Source organism: Hemitrygon akajei, chromosome 9, assembly GCF_048418815.1.
Source record: "Hemitrygon akajei chromosome 9, sHemAka1.3, whole genome shotgun sequence".
NCBI lineage: Eukaryota > Metazoa > Chordata > Chondrichthyes > Myliobatiformes > Dasyatidae > Hemitrygon > Hemitrygon akajei.
This window is the reverse complement of record NC_133132.1, coordinates 120,109,785-120,123,310: the sequence shown is the minus strand read 5'-3', so window position 1 is coordinate 120,123,310 and position 13,526 is coordinate 120,109,785. Positions and strand designations below refer to the sequence as shown.

General features: G+C 37.4%; 1 protein-coding gene across 4 annotated transcripts in view; it reads left to right on the top strand.

Moving 5' to 3' along the window:
* adam17b (ADAM metallopeptidase domain 17b) overlaps positions 1 to 13,526 on the top strand; it is a 74,874-nt gene that overhangs the window by 14,812 nt on the left and 46,536 nt on the right. For all 4 annotated transcript variants that reach the window (XM_073056883.1, XM_073056881.1, XM_073056882.1 and 1 more), the window contains exons 2-5: positions 228 to 360; positions 2,199 to 2,332; positions 10,172 to 10,260; positions 11,172 to 11,358. In XM_073056883.1, the coding sequence (XP_072912984.1) occupies positions 228 to 360; positions 2,199 to 2,332; positions 10,172 to 10,260; positions 11,172 to 11,358 (543 nt within the window). The remainder of the gene's footprint in view (positions 1 to 227; positions 361 to 2,198; positions 2,333 to 10,171; positions 10,261 to 11,171; positions 11,359 to 13,526) is intronic.

Sequence of the window (13,526 nt, the reverse complement as noted above, 5' to 3'; positions counted from 1 at the left end):
AACTGAAAGAAGTTATGACTGTAAGACAACTCCTAAACAAACGTGACCATTTTTATTATTAAGTACTATGTTTGATTTATATTAATGTGTTTTACATTATTATTTGAATTATGCACTTTTATCCACGATCTCAGTTGATGTCTGTTCCATTATGTTGGACAACTGAATACCAACTGTGAACAACGATCTAAAAGAATTTTTGTTTCAATTCTAAATTTTTGAAACAGATGTTTTGAGTGGACTACTAACTGATTATGATATCTTCTCACTGTCGGATATCCGCCAACACTCTTTAAGAAAACGAGATGCCGAACCACAGACTCACTTAGAACAATCAGTACAGTTTTCAGCCCTGAATAGGTAAGATTGAATTGATTTTTTTTTAACACAAGTGACTTCATTTTCAAAACTATAATCACAAGGAAATGATAAAAGATGTAACGTTAAGAATTATAAACTGACGATGTTACTGGTTAGAGAAATGTTTTTCTCAAGGTGTTAAAATGGTTACTCAGTTAATCCACGCTTGTAATATTGGTTAGCAGTACATACACTAGGTGCAAGAAGCCAGCACATGTTCTTCCTGACTTTTCTCCCAAAACGAGTATGAGGTTAGTTCACTTGTTCTAACACAATATTTATGATTTAGCATGCTAGCAATTGAGTTGTTTTATCCTGAGCAAAATTCAATCTACCACAATTATTGTTGCTGTTTAGAAAATATAAATGTTTATCAAATCCACAGTTTTGGGTCAGTGAAAGTTATGCAACCAAGTTCAGCATCACACACAGAATGCTGTGGAAACTAAGCAGGTCAGGTCTCAGCTACAGAGGGAAATGAATAGTCAATGTTTTGGGCTAAGATTCTTCATCAAGACTGGAATGGAAGAGGCAAGAATTCAGAATAAAAAGCTGTCAGGTGATAGATGAGTCCAGGTGAGGGGAAAGGTAAGTAGGTGGGGGAATGGAGAGTCCTGATACTTATCAATACAACCATGCCAGTGCCTCACCTGCCCCTACATCTCCTTTTTCATCACTTAAAAAAAAGACCCCAAACAGTCCTTGCAGGTGTGGCGGTGCTTCACCTGCGAGTCTGTCAGGTTCATTTGTAGCAGCCTCCTCTGCATTGGTGAGACCCAACACAGCTTGGAGGATCAAGCGCTTTTGGTCTGTAGGCCGCAACAATCAAGGTCTACCAGTGGCCACCCATTTGAATTCTGCTTTCCATTGCCACACTTTCACAGCCTCCTTTACTGACAGGATGTTTTCTGTCATCCTGGTGGCCTTTTCACTACCGTTCCCCACTTTTATAACCTACTCATCACCTCCCGCTGGTTGCCCACCTCCTCCCCATTATTCCATGGTCTACCCTCTTCTCCTATCATATTCCTTCTTCTTTAGCCCTTTACTTCTATATCTCTTAGCTTCTCACAACATACCCTTTTATTCCTTCTCACCTATCACCTGACCGCTTGTACTCCTGCCCCACCCCCCACCTTTCTATTCTGGCTCTTCCCTTTTCCTTTCCCGTCTGGTGACAGGTCTCAGCTTGAAATGTTGATTATTCATTTTCCTCCAACATATTTTTGTGTATTGCTCAAGGTTTCCAGCATCTGCAAATTCTCTTGTGTCTCCAGATTATCATCGGCATATTTCTATGTTATGTTGGTTCTGCTTCAAGTCTCACTCTTGCTGAGTTGCATCACACGGGAAAGATGCTAAGTGGAGATTATAATGCAGTTGGGGAAATCACAAATGTATAATTCTGCCTGGAAGAGAGCTGCTTGAAGAGGCATTGATAGTATGGAAATGGACTACACTTCTGTACTTTTAGCCTAAATGGGAAAAGAAAATGTAAAAAGAAAAAATGAACTTAACAATCTTGGTATCAGTAATTGCATTTCAATTTAGTATGAATTATATGCCTGTGATTAAAATGTTAAGGATGCGTTATTTGACCAATTAAGGGGGGGATGGGAGATGTTCTATCACAGTGATTTACATCAATTTTACATAATCCCATGTGTTAATTTGGCCAGCTGTAATTTGGTGAAGTGGAAAATGCTGTGATATATTTTGGTTATGCTGCCAATTTATATTTTAGGGTATCAGATAAAGATGCATGCATGTGAAAGTCAGAACTACTATAATAATAGCTGTTTATTCTTTGAAAATTCTTTGAACTTCCTGTTTCACAGAAATTTTAACTTGTACTTAACTTCAAATGTGGAGCATTTTTCTGAAACTTTCAAAGCATTCGTAGTGGATGGAGAAGGAAATGAGGAGGAATATCATGTGCAATGGAAAAATTTCTTTTCTGGCCATGTGATTGGTTAGTACATATAATTAAATTGAGTGATTGCAGAAAATGATACTGTACATAAAACATGTCTTCTGTTATAACCTGTAGCAGTTTTTCAAATGAAGGAATTCAAGTCAAATATTCATTTAATATTAATTTTTTTATTGTAATGGGATGATTGAATTTCAGACGAATTGTTCAAAAGTCACTTGAAGTGAAGTCATTTTCACTTGAACACTGTGGGTCTGAATAAGTCATTAGATCACGCTCTAAGTGGAAGTCCTGTGCTACAGTTGTCATGACTACCAGGGTACTTTACACCTGTGAACTTTTTATTATTTACTGAAAGTTTATACATTATCTTAAACTGCTGGTGACCAAATTGGTTACGTTTGTTATATAAATGATGATAAGGTAACTGTGGGCACAAAGGTTAAAAAATGGTTTACACTACAGATTATTATTTATCATGTTTATTTTTCTAGCCATTGCTTCTCTTTTAAATTTTGTTTTAAAAAAACAATTGCCTCCCTTTTAACCTTGTAAAGGATTATTGGTCAGGCATAAGTTAATTAACAACTGTCCATTATTGAGTTGTAGATGAACTCCAAGGTCCCTGAGTTAAATATTGTAAAAACTAAAGTTCAGTTTATGAATCTTGCCACAAACCTTCCCCTCCTTCACAGTGTGCCAGACTGAACTGAATAAGTTGCAGTTCCACACTCTTATTGCTGAATCTCTAACACTGTGAATTCTTTGTTGCAGTATTTGCCTCTTTCCATCTCAGTAACATTCTCCATCTTTAATGAATTTTTGTCTCCTCTTGGTTAACTCCTGACATGCTCTGTTTTGGGACTACTGGTTTTCATCACATTTTTAGCAATAGTACTGGTTAATAATATCGACGCATACAGAAAGTTGCCAGGAGATGTGATGGGTTAAATAAGCAGGCAGATGAAGTTCATTGGAGAGGTGGAACGATGTTTAATATTTCTAAAGAAATGGTGATCTTTTATGTAATATTGGCAAGAATACAAAGTTATCAATTTTCATTACATCTGCATAGAGGCCTGCTTAGACCCTAATCTTATGCACTGGCTTTAGCTTTAGGCAACTCATCTCAAAAATTATATATATTGTGTGTGAAGGGTTTAACATTCAGATTATTTCGAATCATACTGGGGTTAAAAGGATTGTGAGGACATTAGTCTTTTCAGTACTTAACTCAAGAACCTAGGAATTCATCCACAGCTGAATATTGGATAGTTGTTAATTAAATTAACACCGACCAATAAATATTTTAGGTGTTGCATTCTTAGAAAATTAGGGAGTTATATTGAGGTTTAATATCAATGTTCTCTCTAAGCTGTGTGGGTGTGTGGCCACGCAGTAACTGAAATGCTCCCACATACATAGATTTTGTTACCACACGGATGGAATTTTCTTTAATATAAACTTCTTTTATATTGTCACGCAGATTTCAGGCCATGTAAAAATGTCCTGCTCAAAGCAATGCAGTTGAAAAAAAATCGGAGGGAACATTGTTTAAAGTACACAAAGCAGGTGACAGTGTTGAAAGAGAGACCTTATTTCCACTGTTGGGAGAGAGTCAAAGGGAGTTTGGGGTGGGGGGGGGGTGATTTAAGGTTGTTCTAGTTTAGAAGTGTAGTTTCAAAATTTGAGCTAAGCTGTTCAGTTGTGATGTCTAACACTTAAAGCAGAGACTTGTGAAAATCTGGAACACCTTCATATTTTGTCAAAGTTCTTTTTTTTTGAAGTTTCTCGACCATAATTTATATATTAAAAACTGTATAAAAGGTTGTAGAAGAAAGGAAACTAAAAGGATTTAAGATGTACATCTGCTGTGATTTAGTTATGTGATAGAAGCAACTTATGGATAGATGGAGGGGCATTGAAAAGTCATCCCTTTTTCTAAAGTTTCAGCAACTTTTCAGTACTCTCTAAACTAGCTTACCCTCACTATCTTAAATTATACATTATATCATCTGAAGCTTTTCTGTCTGTATCCTGTACTAAATCAGATACCATAAATGAATAATCTAATCCTGGCCTGCATTGGCTCAGAGTGCTCTGCCTTGTTGGCATTACTTCTGACTGTTTATCTGATAAATTTAAAAAAAAAAAATCCAGCAAGCAGTATTGCACTGGGCCAAGTGGTCTTTAGTGCCATGAATTTTTCTGATTCATAGAAATTTAAAGTCAGCCATCTTATCTTCTGTAAGTATCTACAGACTATCCAGAAGTCTGATCAGTCTGAGCTCAGTTTCACACTACATATCTGATTTGTTTGCACTTTCTAATTAGATAAAATCTTGTACTTTCCCATTTGCTTTTGCAGTCCTTATTTCTTCCAGATGAAAGTATGTGTTGAAAAGATGCATTTTTGAAAGTTCAACAAATCAAAAGGCCAGACTTTATAGACTACAGTAGTATTGGCATTTTTGAGTTTAAAGGTAGGAACAAGACTGCCAAATAGCTGTGATCATGTTTGACCTCGAAGTTCGACATTCAAAGAAGAACCACAACATTGCCTGCTACCCATCCTTCTCTTGCAGAATTCCTTGCAGTCTCTACCATTGGTGGTGCTTATCAATACTCCTTTGCCCTGTGCTCCCGTCCTCTGTCCTAGGGTAAGACTTTCATCAAGTCATTCTTGTCCTTAACAAAGTTTCCACGTCCAAGGGTCTTTTTAAAGTTCAAAGTTGAAAGTAAATTTATTATCAAAGTACATATATGTCACCATATACAAACCTGAAATTCATTCTGTTGTGGGCATACTCAACAAATCCATAGAATAATAACCATAACAGAGTCAATGAAAGACCACACCAACTTGGGAGTTCTTCGCCTTTTCTGACCACTAGAAACATTTTCTTAAGTATCTCTGCAGTTCCACCCCTCTTTGTGGACTTAAAACCGTTTAAGAATTCCCTCCTGACCTTGTTTACTACTTTTGGTCTCTTTCATTTGTTTATTTTCCCCCTCTCAATGCACTATTATTTAGTCAGAGTCAATTGCCCTTTGATATATGTATGCTTTGGGTCCAATTGAAATATAAATAACTGCTGTAAATAATTTTTCAGATTAGCTGGTAAATTTCTGAACTGATTTCAAGAGGTAAGCGCTCTTAAAACCTTCTGTAGGTGGATGTAAATGGAAGGGTAGGATTAACAAAAAGACACCATAAGGGAGTGAGAGGATAAGCACACATGATTCATTGGGACTGCATTAGTCTTGAAGTTTGAGTGACCAGTGAGTTCTTGCCTGGGAGTTGGATTTGTGAGGTAATTAGACTGCTGTCTTTGAGCTTTTAATCCCTGAAAATAATTTTGTCTGCCCTTTATAAACAAATACTGTGGTACTGAAAATAAGGAATGCAAACAGAAAATTATGAACAGGTCAGGCAGTGGACATTTCTGTTAATAAGGCATGTCAGTTCACATAGTCTGGGCTTCTTATTTGCTGAACTTTTCAACCTGAAGATGCAGTGTTTCAAAAATTTAATTTCACGTGGCAGAATGAAGATAAGCAGAAATAGAAGTAATTAACATATTTGTGCCTAAATTTAACTGTAAAGAATAAAATCATAAGTTAGTCATGTTGGAAAATATTATATTAGTATTTATATAAGGACTAATACTGGGATAGGAAATGACATTGTAATAACAATTATTTTTCATTCATAGATTAGTGCTTATATAAGAAATAATGCTATTCAACTTCTTAACTGTGACGTATATTCAGCTGGACATCCATCCAATGGGAGATAAGAGTTGATGAAATTAGACACATTTTATATAATATTGAAGCAGAGTGAACTAATGGGGCAAGTTTTCTAGCAGCCAAGTATTTCCATTAAATTCAGGAGATTCTAAATGAGACTTTGTTGAAAATCTTAATGAAACTAACTGACAGTGTCTAGAAATGGGGATGCTGGATATAGCAGAGCCAGTTTTCAACAAGACAGAGTTTAATCCTTGACATATAACATTATGGTCATTGCATTATCCTCGAGTATCAAGGTGTTATGGTGTTGGGTTTGCTGGCCGCAAAGTTCTAAACTCAAATGAAGACCTTGTACCCTTTTTGATATAGATAGCTATGTGTATCCTCACTAAAGGGAGGTAAACTAACGACCCAATCTTGAAAAACTAGTTCTCTTCCCTGTTTATCCTCTGCAGTGAGTTTAGCTGCCACTATCTGAGTGGTGGGTCTCCCCTCCCTGCCAAGAAGATACTTCCAACTAACAAAGCAGTTTAAACACAGTTCACTTACTTTCAATGATACACGTTAATATCAAAACAATATACTCAAAACACATTCATAACTCACGGAGGATTTCTATCTTACAAAATACTTCCAAATTGCAAACTATTTCTAAAGGATTTCCAAACCACAGATACAGTTCCTATAAGCTAAAAAGACGTACCTATGAGCTGCAGATGAACCGGTCGTCCATCACAGAAATTGAAGGCAGAGGAATGAATTCTAATTCACTCCTTGTTTCTGTCGTTCTTCGTGATGTTCTTTACCCCATTCCTAATAAGCCTAACCTGCCTTGAACTAAACAACTTAGCCAGTGTTGCCCAATTAAATAGGTCATTATCTTGCACTGCACCTCTTGAGAAGAGGTGCTGTGAACCAAAGTCCTGAGTTCTGTAGACAGTGTGTCTGTTTGCAAAGCTGTCCTTTCAACTTTAAAATAATTATTTCTTGTTATTAAAAGCTGAAGACTGGCCCCTGTTTACGACAAGAAACTAAACAATTAATATTAGTTGGAAGTTTATTTTATTAAAAAGCAATAACTTGATCTCTAGAAGTGTCAGCAACTGTGTTTAGAAAGCTAAGCTTGCCAAAAAACAAGCAAAATTAAATTCAACAAGAATGAAAGTGGAAGGCGAGTGGGTGTTCAGCTGCCGAAGGATGGTGCTGGAGTCTTGTGTCTTAAGCAAGGTTTAGTCAACACAGTTTGTGGATTTCAATAAAAAGCACAAAATGCTGGCAGAACTCAGCAGGCCAGACAGCATCTATGGGAGGAGGTAATAACGACGTTTCGGGCCGAAACCCTTCATCAGGAGTGAAGTAACATGGGATGGTCGAGGGGGGATAAGAAGTGGGGGGGAGGGATAAAGTAGAGAGCTGGGAAGTGATAGGCTGAAGGATTTCACTCTGCAGTTAATGATGTGATGTGTTTCTAGTTTCTGGTTATTCCTTTTTTATTGCTATTTTGTGCAATCTTGATCAGGGCTTACTGGCTCTGGCCTGCTGTCAGCAATACAGTGCTCAATTGAACTGAACTGAACTAAACTGAATTATTCCTGTTTCAATCATTCTGTGGCTTGATGTTTTATCTTCAGTGTTTTTCTCTAATACAGTGGCATGCAAAAATTTGGGCGCCCCTGGTCAAAATTTCTGTTACTGTGAATACCTAAGCGAGTAAAAGATGACCTGATTTCCAAAAGGCATGAAGTTAAAGATGATACATTTCTTTAATATTTTAAGCAAGATTACTTTTTTATTTCCAACTTTTACAGTTGCAAAATAACAAAAAAGGAAAAGGGCCCAAAGCAAAAGTTTGGGCACCCTGCATGGTCAGTACTTAGTAACACCCTCTTTGGCAAGTATCACAGCTTGTAAACGCTTTCTGTAGCCAGCTAAGAGTCTTTCAGTTCTTGTTTGGGGGATTTTCACCCATTCTTCCTTGCAAAAGGCTTCTAGTTCAGTGAGATTCTTGGGCCGTCTTGCATACACTGCTCTTTTGAGGTCTATCCACAGATTTTCAATGATATTTAGGTTAGGGACTGTGAGGGCCATGGCAAAACCTTCAGCTTGTGCCTCTTGAGGTAGTCCATCGTGGATTTTGAGGTGTGTTTAGGGTCATTATCCTATTGTAGAAGCCATCCTCTTTTCATCTTCAGCTTTTTTTTTTACAGACGGTGTGATGTTTGCTTCCAGAATTTGCTGGTATTTAATTGAATTCGTTCTTCCCTCTACCAGTGATAAATGTTCCTCGTGCCATTGGCTGCAACGCAAGCCCGAAGCATGATCGATCCATCCTCGTGCTTAACAGTTGGAGAGGTGTTCTTTTCATGAAATTCTGCACCTTTTTTTCTCCAAACATACCTTTGCTCATTGCGGCCAAGAAGTTCTATTTTAACTTCATCAGTCCGCAGGACTTGTTTCCAAAATGCATCAGGCTTGTGTAGATGTTCCTTTGCAAACTTCTGACACTGAATTTTGTGGTGAAGACGCAGGAAAGGTTTTCTTCTGATGGCTCTTCCGTGAAGGTCATATTTGTGCTAGTGTCACTGCACAGTAGAACAGTGCACCACCACTCCAGAGTCTGCTAAATCTTCCTGAAGGACTTTTGCAGTCAAACGGGGGTTTTGATTTGCCTTTCTAGCAATCCTACGAGCAGTTCTCTCGGAAAGTTTTCTTGGTCTTATAGACCTCAACTTCACCTCCACTGTTCCTGTTAACTGCCATTTCTTAATTACATTACGAACTGAGGAAATGGCTACCTGAAAACACTTTGCTATCTTCTTATAACCTTCTGCTGCTTTGTGGGCATCATTTACACTAATTTGCTTAAAATGTTGAAAAGAATGTTTCATCTTTAACCTTATGACTTTTGGAGATCAGTTCATCTTCTGTTCACTTAAATATTCACAGTAACAGAAATTTTGACCGGGGTGCCCAAACTTGCCAATGCCACTGTATTTTTGCAGTTAGCACAGTTTATTCTTTTCTTTGCACTTTGGGTGTTTGATGTTTTCTTTGACCAGGTTCAATGGTGTTTTTTTTGTTTCATGGCTGCCTGTAGGAAGATAAATCTCAGGGTTAAGCATACATACTTAATAAATGTACTTTGAAGGCCCTTTGGACAGTGAATATCCAGTACAAAGGTTGGGGGTAAGGGTCTTATCATTGACCCAAAACCTGTCTAGACTTGACCTATGTAAGCACACGAGAATGAAATGGGTGTTCTGTAGTGAGTAACTGACCGCTAGCCTCTGAAAGCTTTCCACAATTTACCAAGGCACCAATCAGGAATGTGATGATAAGCTCTCTGTTTCCCTGGATGACTATAACTCTACAATCTTTTAGAATGTTTAACACCATCTAGAACAAAGCAGTCCCTGTGTACCACTGTAAACACTTCCTCTGATGCATCTTATCTAAAAGCTGCATCACCACAAAAGGCTACTTTGACAGCACCTCCCAAAGCCCCAATCACTAACTACTATGAGGAGGAATGAGTGGAAGGTGCACAGGAACATTGCTGCCTGCAGGTTCATCTCCAGGTTCATAAACATCCTGACTTGGAATTGTATTCCTATTCTTTGCTGTTCCGGAGTTCAGATCCTGGAACTTCTGCCCTGACAACCTTAACCAACAGGACTGTGGCAGTTCAAGGACGTGATTTATCAGCCCCTTCTCAGAAAATTCTGGAACTGGTGATAAATGCTAGTATTGAAGATACTAGTGTCAATACTAGCACCCTCCAAATGAATTTTGGTGCATATAGTGTATTCATAGCATTGTTGTAGTTACCACTTTTTCTCTCATCAGTGAACTTAGTGTTTTCATAGTTGGCAAAAAATCATATCCTAATAAATATTCATAATAATGTGGTATATTCATAACATGTCAAATGAAGGCAAACATCACACCACAGATCTTCTGTTGTGTCTGATTCAATTCATTTCTACATTAATGTGCAGTTTGGAGGTACTCCTCAACTAACATTCTGGTTTTAACTGAAAGTGAAATCATTGTGAAGGTTGAAAAAATGTTGAGGTACATTGAAGGATCAGAAGTCTAATTGTACAATTTTTTAAATAAAAGGTGAACCAGGTTCAAAGGTCCGTGCTCTTATTGATGAGGAGGAATTTATTGCCAGAATTATTACCGATGAAGGAGAATATAACATAGAGGTATTCATGCCTTTAATTTACCCTTTTGTTTGGGAAAGGCTTAACAGACATTCTGCTACTCTTGTGTACAGAGTTCTTCCTGATGATTGTGGTTTCCATCCTGTCTTTGTAATGTGCTGAAGTTAGTATATGCTTAAAAATTATAGTAAATTTTAATATGCATGAACCATAAGTTTACATACAGGAAGCAATTGTATTCATCTTAACTGTGGCAGTAGTTTTTGCAGTAGGGATTGAAAACTAAGCATTCTCTCATCATGATATTTGCAGTTTCTCCTTTCAAGTATTTAATCAGTTTTGTTAACTTAGTGCAATGGTTTCTGCTTCAGCTATTCTGGAGTAGAACATATCACCTTCCTACAATGAACCTCCTTCTACTTCGCACCTGCTCATTGATTCAAAAGCTGACTATTTGCAATGAATTCTTCTACAAGAAGAAATTTTTTCTTTATTTGCCCTTAATAATTCCATTATTTGAATTATTACATTTCTTCTAGGTTGTCTTTATAATAGTGCAGATAATCTTGATACGTTGATATGTTTTCCACCCCAAATATTGATGAAGATGTGCAGTACTTTCTTTTAGTTCTTTAGCATCCTTTGTGTTTTATCAGACTGTAAATGGTGTGACTATACTCGGATTTCTGAAGTCAGTAATGTGGTTTACCTTTTTCTTATTATAGCTGTAAAATATCCCCCTCCCCCAGCTTCTTACACCCCTCCCTCTCTCATTCTTCCATCTCCACAATACCCCTCTGCCTTTCTTTGCTACCCCTTTCAGTTTGTATATCCTGCACTCTGTTACTGATTTCTTCAAATTTTACTGTTTTTAATGATTAAAATCAGCCTGTGTAAAGTTTTATTGATTCATTTCTTAATTACATATTTATGCTTTTAATTCTTGTTTCTAGCCCCTTTGGAGATTCATTGACTCTGCCCCAGTTGAACAGTTGTTGGCATATAAATCTGAAAATGTCTTGGAAATTGGACGATTAAAATCTTCCAACATCTGTGGTTATATAAAGCTGAATGACTCTGAGCTTTTGCCAGAAGATGATTATGATGAAGAGGATGATTTTGACATAGATGCCTCCACTGGTAGGTGTATGTGAGAAACTGCTGATTAAACATATTTATTTCCCGTCTCCTTCATGGTCTTCAGTCAGTATGTTTGTGGCTTTAGGCTCATACTATAGCTTTATTGGATCAATGTTGGTTTAAGTATAACATTGCTAATGTACAGCTGTCAATGGTGCCGTGAAGATCTTTTCCCAAGAGCAATGGACATGTCCTTTAAAATTAGTAATTACCGTATTAAAGATTCTCAATAATCTGACCTTAGTATTGCATTACAGATTTGATTATTGTTTTCTTGTAAACAGTTTATAATGGATCTGCACTTTTTTTAACATGATACAATGTTGATTTTAAGACCATTAAATTTTAAGATTCCATAATATCAAGTAATAAGTGGAGTTAAGCAATGGAGTTCTTATCAAAACAGAACTGGTCCTTCTGAAGTAGGTTAAATCCAATAAATCCCTTGTATTTAAATTGGGCAGTGACATTTTGTGCTACTTTCCATTCCCTTCTATTTTATGAAGGTGTATAGAAACTGGATTGCTACCAAATATCTTGATCTCCTCCTACACAATTCATGTTTAACTTCTTCCTTTTTATATTGATAAGAACTGGAAAGGGTCCTGTGCATTAGAAATGTTTCTTGCTTAGTTCTAGTCACAACTTGTCAATCACATAACATCCAACACATATCTGAATTTGCAAGTAAAAGGTGACAAATGAGGTCACGTCCTACACAAATCCTAAACAACTTCTTCCTCTTTACAATCACAATCAAAATCAAATTTAATATCACCGGCATGTGTCGTGAAATTTGTTAATTTTGTGGCAACAGTACAATAAAATACATAATAAATATTTTAAAAAATCTGAATTGCAGTAAGTATATATCTATTAAATAGTTAATCTAAGATGTGTGGAGCAAAAACAAATTGAAAAAAAAGTAGTGAGGTAGTGTTAATGAGTTCAATGTCCATTTAGAAATTGGATGGCAGAGGGGAAGAAGCTGTTCCTGAATTGCAGTGTGTGTACCTTTAGGCTTCTGTGCCTCCCTTTGGATGGTAACAATGAGAAGAGGGCATGTTCTTGGTGGTAGGTGTCCTTGAAGCTGCCTTTCTGAAGTACTGTTCCTTGAAGACGTCTTGGTACTACGGAGGCTCATACCCCTGATGGAGCTGACTAATTTGACAACTCTCGGCAGCTTACTTCAATCCTGTACGGTAGTCTCCTCTCCTCCATACCAGACGGTGATGTAGCCACCGTCTAATATATTAATATATTAGTATGACTAAGTTACTGGGAAACTCATATTAAAGCTGTAATTCCTTTTGCTTATTTACCCAATAAAAGAGATGTTTGATGTTGTCTTCAGCTTACTGGCTTCACACTATAAGGAAACTTCCTGGTACCAGTGCCCTTCTGATAAAGCCAGGGGTTTTGATCATTCTTTAGTTCCCATTTGACACTGCAGAAATCTTGCTAAATATCTGTGAACGTTAACTGATTTTATAGTTCAGTGCTGGTCATGCTTTATTGTAGGCCATTGCTTTGGATATAGAAACATAGAAAACCTACAGCACAATACAGGCCCTTCAGCTCACAAAGCTGTGCCGAACATGTCCTTGCCTTAGAACTACCTAGGCTTACCCATAGCCCTCTATTTTTCTAAGCTCCATGTATCCATCCAGGAGTCTCTTAAAAGACCCTATCGTTTCTGCCTCCACCACGGTTGCCGGCAGCCCATTCCATGCACTCACCACTCTCTGCATAAAAAAACTTACCCCTGACATCTCCTCTGTACCTACTCCCAAGCACCTTAGAACTATGCCCTCTCATACTAGCCATTTTAACCTTGGGAAAAAGCCTCAGAATATCCACACGATCAATGCTTCTCATTATCTTGTACACCTAATATATGCATTTTTTCCATTTAAGTCCTTTTATCTTATTTCCGGTAAGATGATGGTGTGCCTGGTCATAGCAGCTTCTACGGGATCAACCAAAGGTGTTACTGGCTTTTTAAAATATATTTTTTATGATTACAAGACTCTGCTGGATATTAAGTACTTAAAGTACTGCAGGTCTACCCCATCAGTGAGTTGCATGTTGGCAGAGAAACTGAAGTTGCTGGACCTGGTGCGGACCGTGCTGTTGCCTGTGACAGACGTTGGTGCACAAAGGAGGTG